General features: G+C 31.2%; 1 protein-coding gene across 3 annotated transcripts in view; it reads right to left on the reverse strand.

The window, feature by feature from the left end:
* Nucleotides 1–14,368, reverse strand: part of LOC134696497 (sodium- and chloride-dependent glycine transporter 1-like) — a 32,090-nt gene extending 17,722 nt beyond the window's left edge. Inside the window, exons 1-6 of one of the 3 annotated variants that reach the window (XM_063558328.1) lie at nt 11,683–11,822; nt 8,203–8,235; nt 3,056–3,176; nt 2,680–2,811; nt 1,425–1,649; nt 1,061–1,220 (exon numbers count right to left, since the gene is read on the reverse strand). In XM_063558328.1, the coding sequence (XP_063414398.1) occupies nt 1,061–1,220; nt 1,425–1,649; nt 2,680–2,811; nt 3,056–3,176; nt 8,203–8,235; nt 11,683–11,697 (686 nt within the window). In that variant the 5' untranslated portion in view covers nt 11,698–11,822. Of the gene's footprint in view, nt 1–1,060; nt 1,221–1,424; nt 1,650–2,679; nt 2,812–3,055; nt 3,177–8,202; nt 8,236–11,682; nt 11,857–14,193 lie in introns of those variants that run through there. The other 2 variants (XM_063558330.1, XM_063558329.1) reach the window with 2 other exon arrangements.
* Nucleotides 14,369–15,055: the final 687 nt, after the last annotated feature.

Consider the following 15,055-nt stretch of genomic DNA (forward strand, 5'->3'; position numbering starts at 1 on the left):
CATTGTATTGCTTGACCCTCATGGGTGTAATTTTGCAATAAAGAATACTTAATGCTCACACCAAGATGTCGTTTAATGAAATTGGTTACCCTGCATTTATCATGCTTTTCAATTACATGATCGAATCGCTGAAAGACTCCACCCTTTCTCCCTTAGATTATTTAAACTATCATTCACCACTATGTTTGGTGTAAATTGAATACACCCATTCGGGATAACGCTCCAATGTGTATCCAATACATATTAACCGTAAAAATTTCAAACTTTCAATATGAAACAAGATGTAGAACGAACATAGTCTTGAATCCTAATCAACAAACAACCACAAATGGTAACTTTACATTGCAAAACCTTTATATGTGCAAAATATATACTCTTCACTCAAAAAAAAAACAAAAAAACTCCAACGTATTTTTTTATTTTTTTTTATTTTGTATATCCAAATAAAAGGGGACATATGTGTGACAGATATATCATTTTTTTGTACTCGGTAAAAGTATACCAACCACGCATATGATTTAAATGTATAACTTGTAATTATTTTTAGGCTTTGATATGATCAATAAGAAAGGGGTGTTGTTCGTTACGGCGTTGAAAGTTAAATTTAATAGCTTCTTTGTAAGTGATGTGTAAATATTTAAACATACTTTACTTAACTTTGACACATAAAACGTGAGTCTAGAAGTATTTTGATGTTAAGGATGTCTATATTTATTTTGACGCTTTAAAAGGTTTTTGTGTATTTGTCCCCTTAAACGTTGGTGCTGAGCATCGGGCTGAACATAAAACATGATGATCACAATGCATTCCAGAAAACACGTTGTCAGGCGATTAATATTATCTGTTATTTCTAATCTTATTCCATGAAAGGCAGTAGAACGTGCACTTAGTTGTTTTTTTTTAGAATCAGCAATAATAACGTCGGTTAACTATCATAATGTTATATAATTTGCTTGTTCCCAACCTTGAGTTTCTGAGTATGAAGTTATTAAAGGACTAATTTATTCCAATAGTTAAGTATAGCTATGGACTTCTGCTTGAATGAATTAATTGTACTCACGTCCAATACTCATCACTAGGCACCTTGAGGTCTAGATCACATGATGACGTGTTATGAACCAGGAGATTACTAGGTATGTCCATTATTGTTGCATATGTGGCACCTGCTGCATTGGAGATGTTTGGTAACAGTTTTTCCAAACACATTGAGTCCTTTAATTCTATAAATAATACAAAGCTTTTAATAACAATATAATGTTATTTTATATAATTTGAAATAACAAAAAAATATTACTAATACAAATTATTGACGACACACTCATTTGTAAGTTAGTAAGACAGGTTCCTGGTTGATATATCTAGAATTGATTCAATTATTTAGTGAAACTGGATGAACAAACTGTTTGTAAAATTATATAACTTACTGAAAGCTTCTTTTTTAATTTCTGAATCATTTGTCATAGCAGCAAAGTTTGGATAAGCCTCTTGTCGACAAAGATTAGTTGCCCATTCAGGATCACATTCTGCCCATGGTAACTTTGTATCCAAGTTGACGAAAGACACCATCATGTAGTATATAGCGTACATAATAATGACATTATAGTATGCTGAAACCATGGCACTAATCATAACCATGGCCCATCCAACACCTAAAAACACAAATATAATAATGACATTATAGTATGCTGAAACCATGGCACTAATCATAACCATGGCCCATCCAACACCTAAAAACACAAATATAATAATGACATTATAGTATGCTGAAACCATGGCACTAATCATAACCATGGCCCATCCAACACCTAAAAACACAAATATAATAATGACATTATAGTATGCTGAAACCATGGCACTAATCATAACCATGGCCCATCCAACACCTAAAAACACAAATATAATAATGACATTATAGTATGCTGAAACCATGGCACTAATCATAACCATGGCCCATCCAACACCTAAAAACACAAATATAATAATGACATTATAGTATGCTGAAACCATGGCACTAATCATAACCATGGCCCATCCAACACCTAAAAACACAAATATAATAATGACATTATAGTATGCTGAAACCATGGCACTAATCATAACCATGGCCCATCCAACACCTAAAAACACAAATATAATAATGACATTATAGTATGCTGAAACCATGGCACTAATCATAACCATGGCCCATCCAACACCTAAAACACAAACATAATAATGACATTATAGTATGCTGAAACCATGGCACTAATCATAACCATGGCCCATCCAACACCTAAAAACACAAACAAATTATGCAACATAGCCAAATCAACATCTCATAAATACAAAAACAATCATAGAAAACCAAAGGTATCTGATTCCTTTAATACAAGAACAAAGAAGTATTATAGTTTACTTAAGAATAAATACAAATTTAGCGTTTTAAATAGCAGTTTCTATAGTATCTTTAAAATAACAGAAGTAAGAGAGACGAACAAATAAAACAAATTGTACAAGGTCTGTTATCTCTATATCTTTTCACAAGAACCAAATACATAATAACGTCGATTTGAAGTAACTATGGTTCTTTGTTAGGTTGGTATACAGGTATTTTATAGTAAATAAGAAATAAATATATAAGTTATATTTAAGAAAGTAAACAATTCAGTAAACAGTGATAACTTTTATAGTAGAACTTACCCATGAACATTGGATTTGCAGCCCAAACTGTAATTGGTCCTTGAGAAGCAAACTGCCCAAATGACAATTCAAAGAAAAACAAAGGAATTCCAGCGATAAACAACATAATAGCATATGGAATAAGGAATGCACCTGTAATACAGTAAATACAATCATACTGCATATTTAAAAATATACAACATACTTATACATTGGTCTTTCAAGTTTGAAAAATTATGAAAATATAATGATTTATAAAAAAAAAACATTTCAAATTCTTAAAGATACGGATTCATGCTTCTTGTATAAAGACAACTTGCAGCAATTTGAAAATTATTTTTAACAATTATTATAGTACTTTATATACAATGTATCTCCATTTTTTAGTTGTACTCACCGCCTCCATTTCTGAAACAGAGATATGGAAATCGCCAGACATTACCAAGTCCTACAGCATAACCAATACAGGAGAGTATAAAATCTAGTCGCCCAGTCCAATTACCACGTTCAATTATCTCCTAAACAAACATTAACGCAAAAATATATATAAAAATAAAAAAACACATTTCAATAAACAGTGACTTTTACAAACTATCAGTTGTTAGACTTTCTACGATGAGTTTTATTGGACTAAAACTATATATGATATAAGAAGCGTGTGCTGTTGTAAATTGCATTAGTTGCAGGCCATATAAAAAACCCATCTACCAAACAGAGATTTTGCAACAATTCCAATGAACTAATTTTCATTGATTTATTAAGTTTTTTAAAATTTTATTTCTATTCAGAAAAAACATAAATTATCATTAAAACCACAAAGTTTGTCTTTATATATATGTGTGTGCTATTATTATTATCTTTAACATGTGTCATATAATGTTAAGAACAAAAGTGAACCCGAATATTTTATATTTTCAATCATCTACTAGTATGGGGGTCTAGTATTCTATATAAAAACATACAATCGGAATAGGTAAGACTTTGTTAAAGCGAGATGAAATATTCCAGAGGGACATTCAAACTCAGATAAAAAAAAATTGACGCCATTGCTAAAAATGTAAAAGACAAACAGAAAAACGACAAGACACAACACAGGGTAAGCAGATCCTGCTCCATATGTGGCACCCGTCGTGTTGCTCGTGTTATCACAAACCAGGTAAATAGTAAAATTCGGTAGGTTATATTTGTGGAAAGTGAACGGGATTGTAATTGTACGACACAAGGAACCTATCCGACATCACCTGCGAAACGGATATTCCGTAACGGTCACCCAACTACGTGGTGGCATCGTTAAAATTTTCGAAGGGATGATTTCAAATTCAACATTTGGAACTCTTGGTTTACTGATAGCTGCCCTGTGAGCAGCAATCATCTATCAAGGAAACCATTATAGGAAATACAAGCCCGGGAATATAGTATCCGTATACAGGCGCTGCTGGAATGTTGCTACATAGAAATGGAAAGTTCATAATGGGGAATATGAAATTACTCTTTTTTTTTTTATTAAAAACGACCCTCAATGTAAATCTATAGATGCTAGTCAACTTCACTGTAGCTTTTGTATCTTTAATCTCTAGTTCTTAAATAAGTTTGATACCAAAACTCAGAACTGAATAAATAATAAAAAAAAAATCGGTAAGGCAATCACAATAGAGGAAAAGGAAGATTTTTTTTAAAGAATATACGAGTAAATAGTTGTTTACCAATTTTCAAATCTAACAAAACCTTTTTAAGAAGGCTAAGAAACTTAAATTGTACGACGTAGGAACCACGTAAACCCTAATTCCGATGCCGACTTACTTAAATACTAAGATGTATAATTCAAAGCTTAAGATAGTGTCCGACCATTATGATATTGACCCATATCGGATAAAACTAGTTTCTTCTAAAAGTAAAGATCAGTTTTCAGTTAAATTCATCTATATACATGTACATAAGTATATGGTATATTTGTTTGTTTATTAAAACACGCATTCATTTTAACGATCACAACGAGCTGATACCATCAGTTAATTAAAATCTAAAAGCTTGTGGCATTTTTTTCCTTCATTTTATGATTTATTTTACCCGGAACCTATGCATCACCATTTTACGTGACGTCAAACGGGCAGAAGAAAAGCGATAACCCGCCACGATTAAAAGATTGGTCTTATTCGTATAATGCTCTGAACTTTGGTCGGTTGACCAAACCACACAGATGAACAAAATTTAATGGCTATTTATCAATCGTAGCAAAATTTGATGAAAAGTGTCTCGATAATCACGAAATAAGCAATAGTTGAATGATTATCAATTATACAAAAAAGAACTCTAGTTAAAGTGGAATTCTTGTATATCTTAGCCTATTTAAGTGAATGCCCATATGTTAAAGACATGTATCTGTGTTTTGGTTGGAGCATATAAATCTTTTTACAAATAAGCAAACGTTTACCGTCTGACTCTGTTCGTATTATATAATTGATAATTAATAATAAATTGTTGCTTCTTTTATAAGACAGTCACACGACTATACTAGAAAGCGGAAATACTAACATGTATGTTCTTTATATCTAATGGTTATTGATATATAAATCGTATAAACTATATAAATATGTACATGTATTACAAAGGCCAAATTATGCCAATAAAGAATCAGAATTGACAGCTGGTATGGATATCAAGTTTTGAATTATTCAGGAAAAGTTTACTGTGAAAATACCTTTATAATGTTGATGTTTTCTTTTTAAAGATTTATTTAAAATTTGATTAATTCTTATTTTTTATGGATTCAAATTATCAGGAGAAAACATCTTCTCGGTGGATAAATTTCAGTTAAAAAACCAGCAAAATTTGAACTTTATACGCATGATGATATTATCAACGTAAGTAGAAATAAATATCTCCCAAGTATATACACTTGATGTACTAGTAATATGCACTAACATTTTAAAATATTAAAAGCTATTCAATAAAGCATTTCATAAGTAAACACATTTCAAACATAGAAAGATATATATTAACAACATCTCAATCGGTACGTGAAATCAAAGCGATATATTCTATGTCTCTGGTGCAATATACTCGAATCTTAAACCATGAGAATTTTCTTTATTCCTATATAACTTGCAAATATGGTAAGCTGACAAAAAGTCAGAGGAAATAAAGTCACAAATTATTGCTTTAAAAATGGTTGGAAAATATAAGAAAAAGTTGCTGGAACAATTTTTCTTTATTAAATACATTAATTTTACAGCTGAGAAAACTATTCATAAGCCTTGATAATTGAAAATTTATTTAATTTTATCCACTCAATAATAAAGGATATATATTTCTTGGCACCATAAACATGATAAAGCCATTCAAGTACAGAGCCATTTTGTCTTAAAAATTAATGAAAAAAATAAAAGTAAGAAAACAAAGTTGCTTTATAGATTTGTAATAGTTTAATAAAAAATACAGTTATGAATTTTAGTCCTGTGTTTTAAACCGTGACTTTTCGTACAATATAATGAAAATTGGTTTCAGAAATTATTTTCTTGATAACTGAAAATAAAGGAAAACTTTTCAAACTAAAATCACGTTCTATTGGGCTTTACATATATATATATATATATATATATATATATCTGTTTATAATTATTTGCATTTATCGGATTATGCAAATACTAAGTGATCAAACCATCATGCAATTAAAATGTTTCTCAAATCCTAAAAAAGCAAAAAGAAAAAGAACCCCGACTGGAACATATTGTTGGTGTTTCAATCAGCTACTTAAATTTCAATTGGTTATATCCTACGAGTCAGTGTTTATTGTTGGAGGCAACGGAAGTACCAGGAGAGTGTCCACCTTCGATTGAAAGCAACTAACTATAGTCATACACAAATAACGCGACCAACACATTAATGTCTTATTAAAATATAGGACCTTTTAACAGTATCGCTATATTGACACACAATTTAGAAAGAATGTTATATAAAAGTTAAAATGTAAATGCTGTTTTAATATAGAGCGGTACCGCTACAATCGTTTAAATATAAACTTTATATCGATATGTTTTGGGTGAAAAGGAAATGAATGTCCTTGCCTCACAGCCTTCAACTGTCACACAAAAGAAAAAACCTGTGTATTGTGACGATAGGTAATAACAATACCTGGTAGGCATTTACGATACCTGTTACACATTAACAAGGTCAACTTTTATCCTCTTCATTATATACCGTTATGTCATCTTGTTACACATTTAAAGATATTCCCAAAGTCATTAAATTTCAGTTTTATTATATTCAATACAACAACGTATATACCTCAAAGAAATTGAATAGAATACATTGTTGAGTTTTATTTAATCCGAATTTACCAGCCAGTTACAACTTCACCAGTCAAATTTGAACTTGGTTTGACTGACATTAAAGAAATATTTTCTCAATATAAAACCTTTAAAAACTTGTTCATTATTTTGATATAAGACTGAAATACCATTAGGCCTGAATACACTTTAAAATACTTATGAAATAAAACTTTTATACATTCAGAAAACACGGCAGTACATTTGTTTGATGTGCACTGAATTGAAACGAATAATTATGAAGTAAAGGAGAAAAATGTAGTAAATAAATCATCTCATAACTTGTTAATATAAGCATATATTTTCCTAGTGTTAAGATTATTTTTTACATACACAATTGGTGCGAAAAATAGTGCACTTATTCACCATAGTTTTCAAGATTATCACAGGTCATAGTTTTATGAAAGTACTCTTTTTCGTTAAAATGATATTCGATATGAAAAAGTCCCCTTCGTGACGTTTATTAACATCCGAGACTTTGGCATGCTTGGTACAATATTTGAAAACACAACAAACGAATACATTAAAGATTTCCTTGTATAACATCCAGTGTCAAATAGGTCATGCCATTTAAGAACAATAACAAATCAAACATCAAAACAACTTGGAAGTTTCTGCAGAAGGGCGTTGAATCCTATTTTTATTCCGATCAGACGCGGATTACGAAGAATAATAATGTGGTAAGTACTTTGATTTGATTCGGATGATCTAAAAACCCATTTTATTAATCCGGATGACGATTAATTAATATTTAATAGGAGATCCGGATCAACGTAATCTCAGTAACTTTTAAAACTTTGTAAGTCGTAAGAGATCGTAAAGAATTATCTCTTAAAAGTTATTTACATTACATCGTTTTTTCTTTAACTGTTACATTTTTAGTGTACAATGTTTACATTTCATAAATCTTATTATTTACCAGTGTCATTTTTAAGCAGACACAGTTGATGACTCCGCCGTAGGCTTGAATATAGTTATGTAGCAACATTTGATTTAGTAAACAGTTACAATAGTTACTGTGTATGTTGAATTACAACTCGAAATGGGTGTGTCTGAAAGATAGGGTACCCCCGTGACGATTGTGATTGATTCAATTCTGTACGAAATATATTGCTACTTAACAACTCAAGCTTAACTAAATCTAACATAAAGTGAAAAGATAATAATGTTACTATACAAAAATAAATAGCATTAAAAAGTCTGCTAGTGCAATTCTCACCTGGTCGGAGTAGACATCCGGTTTTTCAGCTTCCTATTTTTTGTGTATAAAAAACAAACCTATATAACAATGACCAAACGAAAGATGCAGAGCTCTTCTAGTAGACTTTGAGGGAAACATTAAAATTGTTTGTTTTATGGCTTTGACGATTGACAGAAATCAGCATTTAGGAAAATTATAAATATTATAAAAATAATAAATCGTTCGTGTGAAAATGTTGAAATAAATCTGTTTTATGGCATAAGAAAATCACATATATTTCTGATAGAATTCATCCGTCATCAATGTATATGATTAGTATGTATTGTAATGTGTGGTCGTTACAATACATATCTATCACATTAGTGGTATGAAAACAGATGAGAATAATTTATGATACATTTGTACATGCATATTTACAACGAATGTAAATTAAATTTAAATACTTTTTTGTAAACGATTTCAGCTACAATATATTTCAGGCATTTACAAGTGTTATATTGAAAGTATATAAATATTCAAGGATCCCATGGCTATGATTTAGTGACAATCATATTATACAGGAGTCAATTTTACTTGCCTGTTAAAGTGTTTGAAGGGCTAGTAACTAAATACAAGTATTTGTTTTTATCTGGTGTCAAATTTGTAAATTTTTAATTTTGTAAGATATAAAACTAAGTTATTATCAAACTCCACATTTTGTTCACAACTTTCGTACACAATTTTCCTGATGAAGGCTGATCTAGAAATGCAAATCAACTGAAGGAAAAAGTAGTTCGTGTACTCAGTAGTATCAGTAACCAGATTAAGGATATAGTAACAATCACTCTCATAAGTTTTTAAACGACCGCCCATTTTTTTTGGGGGGGGGGGGGGGATCGTATGATGTCGTCGTCGTCTGCGTCGTCCGAAGACACATTTGGTTTCTGTACAATAACTTTAGTTCACATGAACGTATTTCTTTGAAATTTAATAAGGTTCAATACCACAAAAGGAATGTTGGGAATGGTTATGGGATGATGGTCCCACCGGTTTAGGAATTAAGGGCCCAAAAAGGCACCAGAACAAGCATTTTTCTACTTTAAGGATAATAACTTGTGTATAAGTATTTCAATTGCTCTGAAATTGTACTACAATGTTTAATAGCACAAGTAATAGGTTTTGATTCATTTTGGGGTCTATGGTGTCAACAGTTTAGGAATTAAGGGCCCCAACACAAGCATTTTTGTAGTTTCTGGACAATAAGTTGTCTGAAAGTGTATGATCTCTCCGACATTGTACCACAAAGTTCCATATCACAAAAGGAAGACTGAGATTGAGGTTGGAGGTTATTGGCCCATTTATACAGGAATAAGGGGCCATAAAAGGGCCAAAAACAAGCATTTTTCTAGTTTCCAGGGGGGTGGTAGGCAATTTTTTAAGGGTTTTAATTTTTCTTCCAAAATTTTTCAAATTTCAAATTTTTGAATAGTTTCAAGAAGAAATCTTTAATTGCACAGTATTTCCCAATAGATTTGAAAGACCTTAACATTTTTTTTGTGTCAGAAACCTATATTATGTAAAAAAAAATTGATTACAATCCAAATTCAGACAGTATCAAGCTTGAATATTGTGTCTAAAGCCCCAACTGTTCAGGGTTCAACCTCTGCGGTTGTATCAGGCTGCACTCAGCGAAGCATTTATTCGCTTAGCGACGGATCCGGATTTTGGAATCTAGATTCAATAGCAAATATTTTATTACTGTAACAATTCGTATAATCGAAATAAGAAATTCGATTTTTGAATTTAATGCAGATTTTAGTTAGCTGCTTATAGAATCTTGTTCAATAGCTAGCAACACTTTTGTGTACAAATTTGAATTTAATGGCTGTATAATTTGGTTCACACGTACTATGTATATATACCTAATAAGCTGTTTTAATAAGGCGTTCAAAGATTTGTGTATTCTGTAAATAATCAATGAATAAGAAATACAGATTAAGTCTTGAACTTGTTTGTTCTTTTCCGGTTCACGAATTTTCGGTATCCCTCGGGCGTATTCTTGCCGACATGATTTGAAGGCGTTAGATGTAAAACAAACATATTTTATGATTTTGGTTTGTTTAGAATTCAATTTGTTTATGCATGTAGTTTACTTGACTCCTTCCAAAGTAAATCAGAGCCTATAAGTTTATAGAAACACATACACACATATTAGCTTAGTTATGCGATACGTTTGACACAATGTATACCTGAACAGAATATTTTTATCTTCTTTACATTCAAAAATATTCGTGAAACTCTGTACAATAACGAAAAGGATTAAGTACACGCGTGGGTACTTTCAAATTTCATATGATATTCAATGTTTATCTGTTATAAAACATTTTACAGTATTATGCATTTTAGTAATGGACCAGAGCTCCAAAGCAACTTATGTTTGAAAAGAAGTCTTATGAATAGGTTCATTTCATTTATTCAAACTGTCACTAAGCTCAATGAAAGTATTCATTTTTTTTATTACGTAATTATGTTTTCCATATCAAAGTACACTGTGTTCTGTGTGGTTAATAAGTAAAATACCTGCCGATAGTTCTCATTTAGCCATGACAAGGTGTTAGTATTCCGCGATATTACAGGATAGAGAAAAATACTTTTTTGAATGAAAACTTGTTAAGTTTACAAACGACAAACCGTTTTTTTATTTTTTTATTATACGTCTTTTTTTCATAAAAGTTTTCCATAAAGCTTAGTAAAACTATGAAACTTGGGGATATACGGCGTAGCTACCAAGGGTTTAAATACCCTAAAAAAAAAATACTTTAGAAATAAAATAAGCGACTGTTGTCTTTGACCTAAAACAGATAAATACAGATCAAGTTTGCATCTCCTCTTACAATAATAAACCAGTTGTTAGAAGTTCATACCTAACATACATGTACATAAGTTTTTTTTTGGACAGAAACGAGACGATGAATCAATAGTTTAAGGGAAATAATAACGTTGTATCACATTACACTCGAGCGACTCTGTTCTGCTCTACATAATCTGCCCGGGGAGTGGAAATTTTGGCAATCATTGTGCAGCATAAGTCGCAATCAAACAGTTTTAAACAACGTTTGCATATATCTTACTAGAAACATATGAATTGCGTGCCTGTTGACGAACCAAATAAGTTTATAGCCATGATAGAATATATTGTAACTGTTACAGATTACTCTTAACACCAAAAATTTTTAAATTTAACTTCAAACCGGTTTTTTTTCTATTGAAAAAAAATCAATCGATCTGTATATGGACGACATTCTATTATTTTCTATAATAATAACTTCTTGTATTTTAAAGTAACCTTTAATCTTGTAGGGCTTTTGTTGCTTTATCTTTTTCAGAAAACACTCTTTATTGCAATTTAATTTTTTTTAATTATAATTAATTACAATTGTTTTACGTAAATTTGATACATGTAGTATGTCAGTACTAAACTGATAGAATTACGACAATAACATTTGTATCATGACTTACCGCTTCCTTCCCCATGGTTTTTCTTTACCAAAAATCCGTTATTCTATATTGTTTCACTCAAAATTTGTCACTCATAAAAGTTTTAATTTTCATGTGTAGAGTTGTCACGTGATTGGATAAGGTTCAATGATTTGACGGAAAGTTTTCATCTTTTGTACCTGGTTTTACAGGTCCCAAAATAAGGTGACAACATAATAAAGATATATGTATTGGCTTATAAAGAGATGACGTTTATTTAAAAGGAGCGTACAGGATAGAAACACTTTGACCAAAAGTTATATACTTTAACCAAGACATGTTTTTATCATTTGTTTTTTATATTTATGATACTTATCTGTTAAATGTATTGAGCAATAATTTCAATAGTTTTGTATTCAGTTAAAAACTTAAATTATAAACTTATGACAAATGTCGCACATACTATTCAAGTTATTAACTAACCACATTTAAATAATGAATGTATATGAAATACAATTGTGGAAAAAAGACCCTTTCACAAAAAATTCAGAAATAATCAGTAAGTTTTGAATGTGAATAAAATGCGATGCAATTTGAAACACTGTCAGTGAAATAAACTTTAGCAGGAACAGCAAATAACAGCAACTGTTAAAATATCACTTGGCAATCTATCATATTATCATATTATTAGTAAAAATGAGCTTTAAATTTAACTGCACGCCATTTGCAACAGAAAATGTGAAAGATATAATCAATTGGTGTAGCCCTTCAACACATTAATCGATTGATTGTTGTTTGATGTACGTCCAGTGGCAAATATATCACGCATGTTCAGAGTGACAAGAGCAAATGAACAATTTGTACAACAAGACTAAAGAGCGGGAAATATGGACTGCTACTTGAGAATTAGGATATGTTGGATTGGAACATAAAGTTGACAGACCCCTCAGAGGATTGTTTCACAGATTTTCTAACGTGCAGGTGCGTGGCACTCTCTCTACACGAGTTATCGTACGTGGTATTCAGTGGCGGATCCAGTAATTTTCATAAGAGGGGCCCACTGACTGCCTAAGAGGGGGCCACTCCAGTCATGTTTCAGTGATTCCCTATATAATAAACCAAAATTTCACACAAAACGGAGGGTCGAGCCCACTGAAAAACTATCTTAATCCGCTTCTGGTATTACTCATGTTGGTTAGAACCCCTTAAATGAGAAGTAACCCTGCAATGTAATGACTATCCCTTTTATGAGGGGTACATTTCAAGCAATAACAAATATTTTTGTGAAAAAACCACTTTTTAGTACAAATGAGCAAAATGTCATGTTTATATTATTTTCACAAAGAACTATACATCTATCTGGTATTATATTGTCAAAACATGTTCACGAATTTTGCCCCTCTGAAGTTACAATATCGAAGTTTTTCTTTTTCTTTTCTACAACTGTAATATGACCCTTTGTCTCGGGGATATTCCTCATTTTGTCAGGTTGGGGACAACCTATTAAATGGGGAACTGTTCCCCAAATGAGTGACAATCCCTCATTTGAGTAATCATTTTGTAGTGCTAAAAATATTTTTTCTTAACTGAGTGTTTTTTCTTAAAATGGCACATATTCGTGAAATATGCAGCAACTTTTCAAAAAGATGATTATCCTTATCTTGACTTACTGAGAAGATACAATCCTATGAAAAATCAGAAAATTTAACTATTTTCTAGGCTTCTAACTTTTTTAAAACCCATTATAAAAATATATTTCTTTGGGAGAAGTTGTTCCATTTTCTATAAGTTTGTGCCATTTTACCTTAAAAGACCCATTTTTAGAAAATTTAGTTTTTAGCATTATGAAATGATTACTCTGTGAAATAAGGGATTGTTACTCATTTGGGGAATAGTTCCCCCTTTGGTGGGTTGTCCCCAACCTGTTTGTGGGTTGTTCCCAACCGGTTGCTGTCAGTTTGAAGAAGACCAAGGAATTACCCGTATTTCTAGACGCCATTCAATCATTTTAATATCTTTATTTAGTGTTTTCGGCCATTTTTTACGGAACCACAAATGGTTATGCTACAGTAGTTGTCGTTTGTTTATGTAATATATACGTGTTTCTCGTTTCTCGTTTTGTTTATATAGATTAGACCGTTGGTTTTCCCGTTTGAATAGTTTTACACTAGTAATTTTGGGGCCCTTTATAGCTTGTTGTTTGGTGTGAGCCAAGGCTCCGTGTTGAAGGCCGTACTTTAACCTATAATGGTTTAATTTTTAAATTGTTATTTGGATGGAGAGTTGTCTCATTGGCACTCACACCACATCTTCCTATATCTATATCCATGATCCTCAACCGAACATAAAGTATTTGATCAACAACCCTTAGTCTATTGCACATAAAACAAAAACACCATATTATTATGGGATCAGCTCACCAGTTGTGCATTTAAAAGAAATTAGTGAATAAACAAAGAGATAAGACATCTGCACTAGCCGCTGCCATGTTGAAATATCTACAAAGACAAAACAGAAACAGTCAGTATACAAAAAAAATGAAAAGTACATTACATTCTCCTTCTTCATAACTATTGGTGGGATGGTGGTTTAGCTGCACTGCAAATGATTGTATACTGACGTATGATAAACAAAGAACACGTTTCCCGCTATTGAAATGCGTGCAACATAAGTTGAAACTTTAAACTCAAAAATTTAACATATATGAAGTTCAAGGTCCAATTCGGACTAATGGTCAATGTTTATTAAAGTAACTAAACAATTACACGTGAATATACACGTGGATACGCAATATACACAGCTACTTTTGCGTAGGTACTATTTCTGTACTTAAAATCTGTAGTACTGAAAATTTACTTTTAATATTTAGTACTATTTAGTACTTTAGAATTATTGTAATATTTAGGGTCTTGTATTTTCCAGTACTTGATTTGTACTTAAAATATCGATAAAATAATAATACCAACAATGATCACAGTATTCCATGTTTGAACATCATAACTTTATGAGATTTAAAAAACAAACTTTCAAAATGCTGAAAATGGTAACCGTGCAACCAAAAATCAAGTACTATAAATACAGGTATCTAAATATTATGTAATAATTTTGAAGTAACAAAATAGTACTGAATATTAAAAGTAGATTTTCAGTACTACAGGTTTTCGGTACAGAAATAGTAACTACTAGTATGCAAAAGTAGCTGTATAACCACTTGTTTTAGATATCAGGAATAAATACATACGGTAAATCTCAATAAGACTTATATTGATGCACGGAGCTCTAGTTTAAATATAAGAAAAAATGAGATCAACCCACTTAACTTTGTTATGAGGCAAGTCTAATTAATTGTTAAATTATTTGGAATTAGTTCTAAAAGAAGTGCGCATGCGTCGGGCGCCATAGACGAACTCCAAAT

Source organism: Mytilus trossulus, chromosome 14, assembly GCF_036588685.1.
Source record: "Mytilus trossulus isolate FHL-02 chromosome 14, PNRI_Mtr1.1.1.hap1, whole genome shotgun sequence".
Lineage (NCBI taxonomy): Eukaryota > Metazoa > Mollusca > Bivalvia > Mytilida > Mytilidae > Mytilus > Mytilus trossulus.